The sequence below is a fragment of the Pongo pygmaeus genome, chromosome 3, assembly GCF_028885625.2.
Source record: "Pongo pygmaeus isolate AG05252 chromosome 3, NHGRI_mPonPyg2-v2.0_pri, whole genome shotgun sequence".
NCBI lineage: Eukaryota > Metazoa > Chordata > Mammalia > Primates > Hominidae > Pongo > Pongo pygmaeus.
In genome coordinates this window covers 80,108,732-80,124,202 of record NC_072376.2, presented here as the reverse complement: position 1 = coordinate 80,124,202, position 15,471 = coordinate 80,108,732, and the positions used below count along the sequence as shown (strand labels likewise).

General features: G+C 34.7%; 1 protein-coding gene across 1 annotated transcript in view; it reads right to left on the bottom strand.

Annotated features, from left to right (window-relative positions):
- LOC134739426 (transmembrane protease serine 11E) overlaps positions 1 to 13,850 on the bottom strand; it is a 53,100-nt gene extending 39,250 nt beyond the window's left edge. The window contains exon 1 of the mRNA XM_063663713.1: positions 13,786 to 13,850. Coding sequence (XP_063519783.1) covers positions 13,786 to 13,796 — 11 coding nt within the window. The 5' untranslated portion in view covers positions 13,797 to 13,850. The remainder of the gene's footprint in view (positions 1 to 13,785) is intronic.
- Positions 13,851 to 15,471: the final 1,621 nt, after the last annotated feature.

The following is a 15,471-nucleotide window of genomic DNA, read 5'->3' as shown; positions in this document are numbered from 1 at the left end:
CTTCTAATTTTCTGATCTATTTCCACACCAAACTTTGAGGATACATAGAAGAAACAACCAGAGGCCCCTTCCTAAAGAACCTGAGGTTTTGAGCTAATATTTACCTTTAAGCTTTAATGATGCTACAGGAGGCCAGGCACGGTGGCTCACGCCTGTAATCCCAGCACTTTGGGAGGCCCAGGTGGGCGGATCACGAGGTCAGGAGATCGAGACCATCCTGGCTAACATGGTGAAACCCCGTCTCTACTAAAAACACAAAAAAATTAGCCGGGCATGGTGGCAGGCGCCTGTACTCCCAGCTACTCGGGAGGCTGAGGCAGGAGAATGGCGTGAACCTGGGAGGCGGAGCTTGCAGTGAGCTGAGATCAGGCCACTGCACTCCAGCCTGGGCGACAGAGCGAGACTCCGTCTCAAAAAAAAATAAAACATAAATAAAAAATGCTACAGGAAATTCTTTTTGCATGAGATTCCCTCAACTTCTTCTATTTGTTCTGCCTTCAAAAATACATGTTACTGAAAAACATTGATCCACATGATTTTTATTTGATTGGTAAAGTTGCTGTCCCATTGGGTTATAATATTTGGTAAGCAAACTCTAAAGCCAGAAATGTGAAATAATAAGTCAGAGATGACTAAGGAGTTTGAATATGATACTCTTATTTTAGATTTCTTGAGATATTTACCATGCCAGTGTGTGCTATGCTTTTTTTTTTTTTTTCTAGAGTGCTGTCTGCTACATGAGGACTTGAGGAAAACATGGTATTCTCCTGGAGGAGTACTGGGTGTTGAATCAGAATAAGGAGAATTCTAAGTGCAGCCCTTTCATTAACAGATCTGTGACTTGGACAAATCATTTAAACTCTGAGCTCAATTTCTCCATATATCAGTAAGGGGCGGGATAACCATTCCTTCTAAAGCACTTTGGGACCTAAAATTAGATCATGAATGTGTAAACAGCAAACCATTTCACAATAAATGCTTTTTGTTTACAGAAATCAAGAACACTCTGTTTCCTGATGATATAGGATCAGGAAGTGATGATATTATCAGGTTGGCCCCTGTCACACCATCATTACATCCTGGCTCTGGCCGGACACAAAATAAAGAGCATTGGCATAGAAGTCAATGGTGTTATCATCTCTATACAATCCTGTCCCTGGGAAAGGCACTGAGATGTAGTGGAAGCCTCCAGGGACTCTGCTTGTTCTCCTGCCTTGTTCCTGTGATTTTTCCACGGGGCCATAACCAGGGAAGCTTTTATCTTACTCTCCCCAACCTTTCCCATCTCCAGTTTTCCCTTGAGTAGAATTCCAAACACCTGTTCCTAGAATGGCAATTACTGCAATATAAAAAGTCTTCTCCACAATGAGATTATGTTTTATGTGCAACTGAGCCTAAGAAACCCCCAAAACTGACTCTTGTTCCTTCATCCCTGAATGCTTGCTATTAATCTGTTACAGAAGAAAGGAGATGGGTATAACAGACGTAAGCAAAACTTTGGGGGGAATATGGGGAGAGAAGGGTTTCTCAACTAATACCAAAAATGTCAGATGAAGAAAATGAATGTGTGCTTGTAGAAAACATGAAATTATCAAAAGTGTATGATTGTTATATAGAATTGTGAAATATTAGACACGTTCTATTTGTTCTACAGTAAGTTTTAATCAAGACAAAAATGTAAACAATGCAGCCATTCTATTGATGAGGTAGGTTTCATGTATTGATATTAAAAAGGTTAATGATAAGTTTTAATTTTAAAAAGTTATAGAATAATATGCATTCCATGTTTCGGTTTTCATAAATAATAAAACTATATGTGTGTGTGCATAACAAAATATATAGAAGACACAACAAACATTTATTAGTAAGAAGCCAAATAACAAATAAGCAAGAAATTTTAATTTTAATTTATGGTTTTGTTTGTTTTATGGTGGATTTTTTAAGAACAACATTATGGCTTTTGAATTAAAAAAAAGAGAGAGAGAGACATAGGACATTCTTAAAATATGAAAAAAAACTAAGGAAGATTATATATGTATTTTCATGGAATTTACATCACTGCAGTGTCCAAGGTACCGCTGTGATTCTTCTTCTGACCCCTACCTTCCCACATTACTCACAACTATTTTAGTGACATGCTCTCCTGGGTGGCTAGAAGAAGATAAAAGGGATAACATGGGACAAAGAAAAGAGAGAATCCAGTCAAAAATACTTTGAATAAACAATTAAGAGATTATATTTCTGAGCCCTGCCACCAACTCATTTATTATATAGTCTTGTATGCACAGATTCAATTATCTGTGTTAATTTCTCCATATGAAAAACAAGGATAATAAGTCCAGACCCCTCCTAACCTAATGAGCTAGGTAGAGATAAAAATGATAAGGTGGTTTGGTACTTTGAGCTCCCAAGTGGAAAAATCATTGTACAAATAACAAGGATAATTATCATCATCATTATTTTAATTATTAGTAATAGTGGTAATGACCACATTACTAAGATGTTTGTCATTTGAAACATTATTTGTTTTTTTCCCAGTCTGTGTAGCATTGTTTTTCAAACTGATTCACCCTGTTTTTTCAGCTTTTTTGAGATATAATTGACCCTATTTCTTAATTATTTTTTATTTTCTCAGTAAGTGATTCAATACTGAATTCCTCCAAATTAGATGTGAAAAAAGTATGCTCAAAGAAAGTAGTAAAGTGAAGGAATAAATTTATTTTACATATCAGCAGACGTTTGTATAATTAACCTTCTCCTGAACATACATAAACACTTGTCCAGTCATTATTTTCATCTATCAAAACTTATGTGCACCTATTCATGTAAAATCACCTTCAGATAGACTGATTGAATTCTAACATCTTTAGTAATATCAAATTGCTTTCTTTATATGATTTTCTTTTCAATCTGGAGACACGTATAATTAGTGGCAAGTCAAGTGAATGTAACAGTTAAAGTATGCTTATGTTTTTTTAGCCCCAAATTGCCAGAAAACAAGCAATATGTTTAGAGCTGCATTATTATTGTCACTTATTAATGTGTCATTTTTAGAATAGTGCTAAAAAAGAAAAGCAGCAGCAACAGCAAAAAGACAAGGGGAAAAAGGTACTAGTGCAAATAAAGCTAATGGCAAGCACTGGAAAATGACAAGTCAAGGCTCAGTGTTTCAAAGAAAAATTTACAGAAGAAGCCTCTTCACAGCAATACCACCAATCAATAGTTGGTCTTTTAAAAAAAAGAAAAATTATACTTTAAGTTCTGGGGTACATGGGCAGAATGTGCAGGTGTGTTACATAGGTATACACATGCCATGGTGGTTTGCTGCACCCATCAACCCATCATCTACATTAGGTATTTCTCCTAATGCTATCCCTCCCCTAGTCCCCCACCCGCTGACAGGCCCCAGTGTATGATGTTCTGCTCCCTGTGTCCATGTGTTCTCATTGTTTAACTCCCACTTATGAGCGAAAACATGCAGTATTTGGTTTTCTGTTCCTGTGTTAGTTTGCTGAGAATGATGGTTTCCAGCTTCATCCGTGTCCCTGCAAAGAACATGAACTCATCCTCTTTTATGGCTGCATAGTATTCCATGGTGTATATGTGCCACGTTTTCTTTTTCCCGTCTATCATTAAGAAGAAATGAGATACGTATAACAGACATCATTGATGGGCATTTGGGTTGGTTCCAAGTCTTTGCCACAATAAACATACGTGTGCATGTGTCTTTATAGTAGCATGATTTATAATCCTTTGAGTATATATCCAGCAATGGGATCACTGGGTCAAATAGTATTTCTGGTTCTAGATCCTTGAGGAATCGCCACACTGTCTTCCACAATGGTTGAACTAATTTACACTCCCACCAACAGTGTAAAAGCGTTCCTATTTCTCCACATCCTCTCCAGCATCTGTTGTTTCCTGACTTTTTAATGATCACCATTCTAACTGGCATGAGATGGTATCTCATTGTGGTTTTGATTTGCATTTCTCTGATGACCAGTGATGATGAGCTTTTCTTCGTGTTTGTTGGCTGCATAAATGTCTTCTTTTGAGAAGTGTCTGTTCATATCCTTTGCCTACTTTTTTATGGGGTTGCTTTTTTCTTGTAAATTTAAGTTCTTTGCAGATTCGGAGTATCAGCCCTTTGTCAGATAAATAGATTGCAAAAATTTTCTCCCATTCTCTAGGTTGCCTGTTCACTCTGATGATAGTTTCTTTTGTTGTGCAGAGGCTCTTTAGTTTAATTAGATCCCATTTGTCAATTTCAGCTTTTGTTGCCATTGCTTTTGGTGTTTTAGTCATGAAGTCTTTGCCCATGCCTATGTCCTGAATGGTATTGCCTAGGTTTTCTTCTAGAGTTTTTATGGTTTTAGGTCTTACATTTAAGTTTAATCCATCTTGAGTTCATTTTTGTCTAAGGTGTAAGGAAGAGGTCCACTTTCAGTTTTCTGCATATGACCAGCCAATTTTCTCAACACCGTTGATTAAATAGGGAATCCTTTCCTCATTGCTTGTTTTTGTCAGGTTGGTCAAAGATCAGATGGTTGCAGATGTGTGGCATTATTTTTGAGGCCTCTGTTCTGTTCCATTGGTCTATATATTTGTTTCGGCATATGTTACGTATTTGACAGTAGCTTAGCTCATAGGATTGTGCCTGCTTATCCTATCAACAAAAGTATTTGAGATGTGTTTTATTTTGTGAAAAGCCCAAACCAGCAAGCATTGGTGACATCATTAATCCTTCTCACACTTTCTAGAGCAAGACTATAAAAATATCCACAGTAGAAATAAAACAGAATATTATATATATGTGCATGGATTATATATTTTCATTGCAGTTTTTTTAAAAAAAAAGAAGAAATACAAGGAAATTACTCCATATAAAATTACAAATAACATATTTCTGTCCTATCCACTGGAAGATAAAACACATCTATAAGTATCTAATAGCATCAGCCAGGCCCTTGGGCTGAATTACAATGTTTGCATTCCCTACCATAATAATTACGGCTAGTTATCATAGAGAAGTTACAAAACCCAGAGTTTAACTATGTCTATTTAACCAACCATAAAACTTAAGTGACAGTATCTTTCCTCTACCTTGAAAAGGAGGTTGTGAAGATTGCATATGATATCAACAGACTTTGTTAGATAGGTGTACTACATAAATATTAGTGGCAACTCAACAGTAAGGAATGTCTCTGACCTCCACTGTGATTATCATCAAGGTCTTTATTAAGTTCCCAACTAAATATGGTACAGCACAGGTGACTACAAACCGATATTTAAGTTGACACTTGGCCTGATCTCTAGAAATTTGCAACTACATACAGATAGGTGGGTTGCAAAAAAATTAAAGATATTATTAAGTAATTAGTTATGGGTTTATAGACTTTAAGCTACTGAAGTTTGAATCCTACTAACATATTTGCTTTCTCTTCCTCAAACTCTTTTTAGTTCAAGATAATAAATTGGCATTACCTGAGCAACTTTATACACAACAATATCCCAGAGCAAAGTTAAGAAGGGATGCCACTGCAGCCAATCATAGGGAATTTTACACACTTCAAAGTGTGAAAGAAAAATAAGAATTAACAAGCAGTGTGCTGATATCACTGCAAGTGTATCAGAAGAAAAATGATTGAGAAACCTGAGCTAGAGACACGCTTGTGGCTGCTAATATATAGCTTGAGACTTTCAGAAACTTTTTAAAATTTTAGCTGTCTTCCTACCAAATCTTCCTCTTGACATTGTCTAGATGACTCCAAGAAAGTTTGCATGATACAATGGAAGTAGATCTAAACTGGAAAACCAGTAACCTATGTCTTAGTGTTAGTTCAAACAGATGAGAAATCTGAGAGCATACTCCACATCACATGAGTTCCAGCATCCCCTGAGCCCCAACTTGTATGATGTTGAGAGCTCTCCTTTTCTTCACATGTTAAAAAATCAGTGGAAATTTAAATTGATCTAAATGGTCTTCAATTTTCATCCAAGCTAATGTTCCATGCCTCACATAACACAAAAATGTTAAATATCCTAATTAAAATTCAGCATTTATTAAACAATCAGACTTCAGGTAATTTTTCAAATGCCTCATTTTTCTGCTGACTACAATGTCAGATAATTTGAAATAATTTGCAGTCAAACTAAGAGACTACAAGTTACTTGAAACGATCTAAGTATCATACCTGAGAAAGCCAGACTTTGAAAATCATACTTTACTACTTGCATTGAGAAGTTGGTTAAGGGGTACAAATGTAAAGATAGAAGGAATAAGTTCTACTATTCAGTACAGTAGGGAAATTTTAGTTAGCAATATCTTGTTGTGCATTTCAAAATAGCTAGAAGAGAACTGTAATATTTCCAACACAAGATGGTCATAGACAACCCAGTTACCTTGATTTGATCATTACACATTGCATACAAGCATCAAAATATCACAGATACCCCCAAAATATGTATAACTACTATACACCAATTTTTTAAAATCTCTAGACCCTGATTAAAATGTGCCTGAATGTGACAGTTGGGCCACATGCTGACACCCTGCTGCGTCCTCTGGCTTGCTCTTTCCTTAGAAAGCACTCTAAACCATACACCAAGAATTCTTTAGACAATCTAGAAATTTCTACATGTAACAAAATTCCATCTGAATTAATTCAGCAATGAAGAGAAATTGAAAAATGTATAGACCCTGTCAATGTTTAAATAATTCTTCCAAAATGAAAAGTGAGTTTTCTTGATTAAAGAATTTTCTGCCCCAGTTACTGACCTGAAATATATGTAAGAATTCAGTTTTAATTTTTGGATGGTACACAAAATTTATGAAATTTTTTATTATATACTCACCTTGACAATTACGTTCTAATATATTGGCATTTAATAATAACATAGTGAAATAAGCTCAGGTTCATATTAGAATAAAGTAGGATTTCTGTGCAAATTAATACCATAAAAATTATAAGAAATGCATTATTTTACCCAAAAGAACAAATACTTTTAGTTACCAATGTCCATGCGTTTAATTCATATCTATATACTGATGACTACCAAATCTATAACTGCAGCTCAGCTCACTTGCCTACACTTCAAAACTATATATCCACCAGCCTATGTTCATCACAATGGGCTATACCTCTTACCATTCAAGCTTAATACAGCTATACTAGAATCTCCTAGACGCCTATCCCAAATATTTATTCTTTTTTTCCTAATAACAGAAACCTTGATCTTTGGTTAGGCACACAGCCACCAGAAAAATCAAATAGTGCCCCTTGTCCATAAGAGTCAGCATATGAATACTTTCTTCCCAATGGAGTCTCTATTTTGTCGGCTGGAATCCTAATGGGCATTTCATAGTTAGAATACATATGTGCTAGTTGAAGCACAGATTGCCACAGTAGACCAGGATTTGGAAGACACATAATCAAGCTGGTAGGACAGCACAATAGTAGGAGCCTAGATTCCAAATTATTTTGTGAACCTCCCTATTAGTTCTTACCTGCCTATCTCCAGAATTGTTTCACATTAAACAGAATAAAATTCCATTTTATGTAATCCTCTGTTACACTGGGTTTCCTGTCACTCATAGCTAAATCCGATACTATTATAATATGCAAAACAGATTGTTGCAATCAAGGGAAATTGACAGTTTCACATAATGATCTTTGGGAAAAGAGGACATGAAGACACGTATTTACTAATTCTCTTGCAAATTCTGTATATGTGAAAGATGGTAAACTATTTTAACTTAATTTTCTCTAGCAGCATAGTTTTGAGATACAATTAATAATTATAATATTAATATATCAGAAGACCAAGGTTCTAGTCAAGAGCCTCCTTGTAACAAGCTCTATGACTTTAAGCAAATGGCTTCCATTTTCTTGTTTAGTGGATAAAGACTTGGGCTTAGGCATCAAACAGCTTGGGATTAGTCCTAACTGCCTGTTACTAGTTAGGTGCCTCTAGGAAAGTTACTCACCCTCTCTAAATCTACATTTCCCCACTCACAAATGGAGATAATGATAGGACCTAACTCAGAAGATTCTTCTGAAGATTAAATAAAGTAACACAAGGCAGATGGCACCATGCCAGGCACACAGTAAATACACCACAAAAGTTGGCCATTGTCATTATTTCCTCTTTCATAATGAAAAATTAGTTTTAAGGTGGGTTGAAAAATCCACTCAGATGCCTCACATATGCCTAAGGGAATAAAAGACAGGAAGGTAGAGGAAGCTTCTAGCCTCTATCCCACTCCACCCACAGCAATTCTGCTCCAAACATCAAGGGTCTGCATTAAGCTTCCAGTGCAAAAAGGGATTCAACTAGTAAAGAAAACTTTAAAAAGCATTCATCTTCGGACCCATCCAATTCAGAGATTTGAGTCAGGCAGCTGCCAGTTGTCCTACAGTTTAGTACAAGAATTCAGTATCCTGTTTTTAAAAGGCCAAATATAGCTTTATTGTTGAATCAAATAATGTATCCCCAAATACCTAATAATGACTTGAATGTACTATATAATTAAAAGATTGGTTTGAAATATTTTTAAAGTGTTCATTTATTATCTTTGGTATTTTCTGAATTAGGAAAGTTGAAACACTAAGATAAAGTAATTTTTCGAAAGCCAAGGTAAGTTATCTGTGCTTCACCAAAGAAGCTCTTCTGATCCCAGAATCATGACCTGGCAGCAGCCAGGACTAGAAAGCACAGTGCTGATGTGAGAACAAGTGTGCTCAGATTCCAGCTCTACCAGTCACTTAGCAGAGATTTGGAAGTGTCAGTCTTCCTAATTTTTGGTTTCCCTAGCTGTAAAGTCATGGTAAGATTAAAATTATCTGATTCTCAGGTTTGTAAAGTACCAAATGAGAAAACATATGTTGAAATTACATATGTAGCATATTTACGTCAAATAATATTTTTATTTTTACGATATGTACCCTCCCTAAATTTTACTAACTGTGACCTGACAAAATTTAATGTGAAGTAACTAATTTTAAATGGGCCATATATTTTCATACAAGCTTAAATGGTAATAGTAATAAAAATAACAATAATATGTCTTGGGTCATGTAGTCACCGGTGTTAATTTAACTCTTCTGTTTGACTGTATTGACATCAGTATACAGGCGAAGTGGGAGGACAGACTATATCTCTGTCTTGACTGACTCACCCATTCCTGTGGCCACATGCAAATTATCTCATCTTTGAGCATTTTCTTCCCTTCCTTTAGAGAATGCATACAGCAATGCTTCCTATCCACTGGCCTTAGAGGTCTACTTCAAAGATCATCCATAACAATGTTTCTTGAAAATGTAAATTTTTCATCTTTTAAGACAGTAAGTCAGTTAAATCAAAGTAGTAAAAGAACCACTTAGGCAGACAAAGGAGACATAGCATTGTGATTAAGAGCATAGGCTTTGAAGTCAGATAGACCCTGGTTAACCATCAGTTCTGCCTTTTATTATTACCCCTGGGCAAAAAAAAAATTACCTGTCTAAGCCTCATTTTTCTCATCTGTAAAATGAGTGTGATAACATAACCATAGGTTGATATAAAGTTTAAATGCATATGATGTTTTAAGACAGTAGTTGGCAGATAGTACATGTGAAACTAAAGATAGCAATTATTATTTTGTCCTGCACTGACTCACAGTTCAACTTTAAACAAAGTGCTAAATCCCTCTGTGTCTGCTTTTGCAGCTTCAAAACAGAAATATCATCTGACATCTTCAGATAAAAGGTTGCAAAATAGAATTTAAATATGCCTGTATGGTACTTTGGATCCCCCCTAAGATTAGTTCTATCCCCCTAAGATTAGTTCTACCAATTTTTAGAATTACAATTCTAAAAATTGCCCTACCACACAGGCCATGTGTGTACATGGGAGAAGAAGGTTGGGCTTACAGGTTCTGGCATGACTCAGTGTTTCTGCAGCCCATTTTTCTTTCTCAACCTCTTAAAACCTTCCTTCTCTCTAATGCAGTCATTTTAAACCTATTAAAACCTGAAAATGTGAAAGTATTCTTCACAGTTCTTATCTATTATCTTCAATGAGAGCAGATCCAAAGGAGCGCACTTGAAGAACTTCTCTGTGCAGTTTCTCTAAACTCTAACCCTGATAGAGCCACAAAACAAGCCAGAGAACCCATTTCACCTCCTACCCTTCCAGAAGACCTGCTTCACGACTGTTCAATCTACCTTATTCACAAGCACTAAAACCATCAGGCATGCTTATAAATCTCAGTGCTAATATGGAAACACACGATACTGCTATTTTTCATATTTTTCTGGATTGTTTCTATTTATTTTCTCTTTAAGTTGAAGCAATGACATATTTTTGGAGGAAAGCAGACAACAATGACAGAACAACAAAGATTCATTTAGCAGACAGCTACTGCAGACCAGTGAATTAGTTCCATGAAATATTGCTCTAAGATAAACATGATTTTCACAATATAGCAAATGTAATCCTTTTTAGAAAACAGAGATGATGTAGTTAAAGTGCTATACTCTGATCACCTTTGAAACAGTGCAGAAAAGATAGATCACTGCTTATTTAGTTTAAATACAAAGTCGGTTGTATAAGGGCAGGCAGTGCATTTTTAAAAATGTTTTTAAAACTTATAAATGAAAGTAAAATTGTACCTCCACACTTCTTTCCTCAGCATAAATGTGCATGATTTCATATTAGTCTTTACATCTTCTGGTTTTTTAAATCTATGCACCGACATTTTCTCCATGTGTGGTTACGTGTGGGTTTATTTTCTATTTCTCTGTTGCCATCTATTTTCTCTGTAAACTTTCCAGAGATGCTACTTTTAGCTTCCTACACATGGTAGACAATATGTTATAGGGAAAAAAGTATAGATTTTAAAATCAGAAAGATCAGGGTTAGATTCTAGATTCAACACTTACTAACCGCCTAGACAGTCTGAGCCACAGGTACTTCATCTTTTAAAGGAATGAAAGCAATAACCACTTATCAAAACATTACCAAAATTTAATGAAATTGCATTTTATAAAATACACAATATATAGTAGGTGCTCAACAGATAGTTTTCTTCCACACAGGACTTAGTATGCAATGAGAACTCACTAGAAGTTGTTATATGGATCAGGGCTGATTCTAGTTGAAGGAGAAGTGTGAGCACATGTTAAATACTTATAACACAACCATATAGCCACTCTGGGCCTAAGCCTCAAAGGAGTGTCTCTTCAGTATCCCTACTGACTAATGTCACAGGGTAACACTGCTACATTAATTTTATACCAAGGTTTTTCCTGTAAACAAACAGATTTTTATGATCCAAATAAAGTCATCCTCCTTATCAGACACAAACTAACCAAAAAACATCTATGTTCTCCCCCCTCAGTTTCTCCTCCTTTCTGAAATTATCCTCTCTTTCTTAATCATCACCATGTTGCATAAATGAGTACTCTTCTCCCTTGAAGGGAAAGGTGACTGGGAAAGAGCACCTCCCATTAAGATGTAATTACATCAATTTAAATAAAACAAAGAACTACTTTTAACAACTGGTCTATTTCATTTATGGTTTAATTTCTTTCAGGCTTACATGTTTCTTTTTCTTTTTCTATGTCTTTACACTACTAGTGCTTGTCAAAATTTAGGGTAAATAAGAATTACATTGTGTAAATGTTTTAAATTGATTTCCATGTCTCAACCAGAGATTCATTAGAATTTCTGGGATGAGAGCTGGACTTTCCTATTTTTAATAAGCACTGTAATGCAGGGGTCTATAGACTACACTTTTAGAGACAGTGCTTACCTTATTAAGTAAAAATTAAAGTTGTCCATTTTGTCTCATTTGAATATTACTCATTTCACCTTCAGCCATCTCAATATGTGTGGATGTCGATGCCTATAAATTCAGTCTGCTTATTTTTACTTCTTCTCGGTGGTTGCTGATAAATATAGTTAGTATACACCCCTATGACCCATAAGTATATTTAATGGATACATTCTTCTCTTCCCAAATCCGTTTTTTATAAACTTATGCCTGATTAAGTTTTCTTTAACTTTCTGTTGTGTGTTTATAAAATTCATGTGTTGATCTCTTCATGCTCAAAGAATAGTCCAAAATAAGAGTTTGGAGAAAATGACAGTACAAGAAGAATAATGTTTACCCAGTTTAAATTTTTTCCTACCCTTAAATTCTAAAAAAAAAAAAAACCTGATTCTTATTCAGGTAGAGTCAGGGAGAAGGCTATCCGAAATCTGACTGAAAAGGAAGGAGCATGCTATTTAATAAAATTCCCCACCTGTTTCTTGTATTCTTTCTGAGTTAAAACCAATGACCTTAAAAAGAAATTGTCTACTTATATCCTAGGATTTCAATTATCCCTCTTCCTCGATAACACTCCTGTTGGCACATTTACGACAGCAAATGTGAATAATAAACTTAATCCTTTTTTGCTCTAGTACATGCTCTTAACATTTTATCTCATCTAAACCCACTCAAACATAGATGTGCTTCATGTTTTATACAATCTTCAGATCAGAAAGATGTTTTTGTTTGTTGGATGGTTGGTTTTGGTTTTTGGTTTTTTCCTTGAGAGATTACTTGCATCTATTCTGCAGCAGGATTTTTAAAAATAGGCACATCTTTTGCTTCAAATTAGAGACCACGCTCAGAAAAATTCACTCCAGTATTCCCACATTATCCTCCTCTACACATTTATAACCAAATTCCAAATTTCTGACATATACCATAGATAAGGCTTGGAATCTATTTAGTATGTTAAGTTTATTGGAAGCTTTCTTGAAGCACTGTTTTCTATAGTAAAGTCAATGAGAAAAAGAGAATAGGATACAAAACCATCATTGGTTGTAAAGAAATACTTGCAAAAGGCAGGGAGCCTTGATAAGCCTGACAAAATTTTTAGTATCCGTAGCTTTTAGTTGCTTCGTGGATATGTACAGAAGAGTATTAAACTTCTAATAACAAGTATGTAGAACTTTCAATTGATGACAGAACCTGTTTTTCCATGTTAAATGAAGACCACAGATTTCATTCAAAGTTTAACATTTTCAAACTGTCTCAAAGTAAAAACTAATAAAAAATGATATGCCAATATGAGAATCAGAGAAAATAAATTTTAATCAGAAGATAAAATTATTTTCAAAGACAAAACTAGTACCACAAAACTTTGTTACTGATTAGTTTCTAACTTTGAAAGAAAACCTCAAAATGATCATGACTTATCTTTGGAGAAGTTGACTATGGCCAGGCATATCAGTGGATTTATTTTTTATCAGGCTATAATAATTTAGTCATATTATTTTCTTCAGTTGTTTCTGATTCTTTCAAAACATCTAGAATTTTTAAATTTTTAACTACTTACAGAAATAAACATGTTTTTTTCCGCATTATTTCAGACTTTTTTTCATGTACACCTTCTAAAATAAGTGTTTCTCAATAAGACAAAGCCCACGCTAAAAATATGTTATATCTTTCTTGAAACATATGGCCAAACTAACTAAAAGACAGCTGTCAAACACCATGTACCTTTACATTGTGTAGAAATCTTCTAAAAGTAAGCAGAAAAACACTGGGGGATACAACACAAGAGGACAGGAAACACTAATACAGAAAGAATAGAAATCTTTTTCTTGACATAATTTTACTTAAAATCTCAAAAATATGTTTCTATATTTAAAAAAATAATAAACTGTAGATCTACACATTCTTTGGTGTGGCTCATGCTGTTTTAAACTAAAAGTTACCTTAAGACTTCTAGAAAGAAAAAGGGAACTCACCGATACATCATTGCCAACCAGCAATGAAGAGTCCTGTGAAGGTTGAGATCTACATCCAAGTGTGGGAAACCAGCTCTATCAATGACTTTGTGGGCTGAATTAAAGTGAGGAAATAAGTCACTGATGATCTCAACAGAACCAGTCTGACGAGTCTTGGCTGGTGTAGTGGGGACTATATGTGACTAGCAGGTCAAGGACAAATTTTACAGGGAGCAAGAGCAAAAAATAATTTATAAGCACTTCCTAGGAGTGGGAACTTAAAAACTATTGTTTTAAGATAATTTCTTTTAAGTATTAGTGTAAACTAGATTTTTTAGAAAAGTCAGATGTATAAATTTGGAAAGAAATTTTAAAACTATCTTGCTTGACCTTCTCTTGTTTCCAGAGAAGAAACTGAGGTTTAATTAAGTTAAATGACTTGGTCAAAAACCAAACAGTTATTAAATTGCCAAGCCAGGACTGACATTCATATTTTTTAAACTAGCCTGACACAATTTGCATTCGATTATGTACATAATAAAAGTTTCGCTTTGGTTTTAACTATGTTAGCCATTGAAAATACACTAGAGATTAGAAAAGCATTAATATTTTTAAATTATGTGGCATCATTCTTCTAGAAAAATCAATTAGTTTGCAAATGTCAACCCATACTTAAGACATTATATTTCTTTCATTGTAGTGGAGACAGGCATATCAACTCACACTGAGTCACTACTGTCTTATTTCTGGGATGTAAATTACATTTTTTTTAAATGTGTGCTCACATACTATGCAAACATCTGTGTGTTTGTGTTAGGTATAATCTCTAAATTGCTTTCCCTAATCCTTACAAAACAGAGTAGGTGTTTCTCCTCTGTGCTTTCATGGTATCATAATACTTACCTCATTATACTAGAAATTTTATTAATTGTATCTCAACTCCACAAGGTCATGAATTCTTAACAGACTGAAACCCTCTTCCTAGCATATTCAGGCTCTCAAAAATATGCATAAAAAGAATGAGTAGAGGGCGGGTTGCAAGGAAAGGAGGAGAAAAAGAGGGGGTATAACCCATCCTAAAAATCACCTTAAAAAATATTGTTTAATTTCATTACATATGCATTTAGCCAACACTCACCTAAACAGATGCAGGAGTTGGAATTTATATAATGTGTGGGATCAGACTGCCAAGAATTGGAATCACTCACTAGCAGTAACCCAAGAAACCTCTGTGCTGAGGCATACTGTGCTAGGGGCTAGCAAAATATATCCTTTCTATTCTGGTCACTAGATCACTTACCCTGATGAATAGCATGGATATTTATTTACTTAAAGTCATTCAATATATAGTATTGGGTTTCTGTATACTCATTTAAAAATTACACTTTAGCCAAAAATAAAGAAGCAACAATAACAGTAAAAACTTCTGGGTTATGAGATTAAGCTGTTCTTATACAGCCTTTAACAAAGTGAAATCTCTGCCAATGAAATGTTAATATGGTTTAATAATACTATGTTCTATTTTATACTCACATTTTATGAAAATATTGATAGTACTTTTGTTTTCAAAGGAAAACAGATTCCCTCTCAGTGTAACTTTGGGCCAAGACTTGCCAGACTTGTTTTAACAAAATCTCAAGACATTTGTTTCTTTCACAAAATCAAGATTTCAAATTCAAATAAATTCTTTATATAGCCCTATGGACC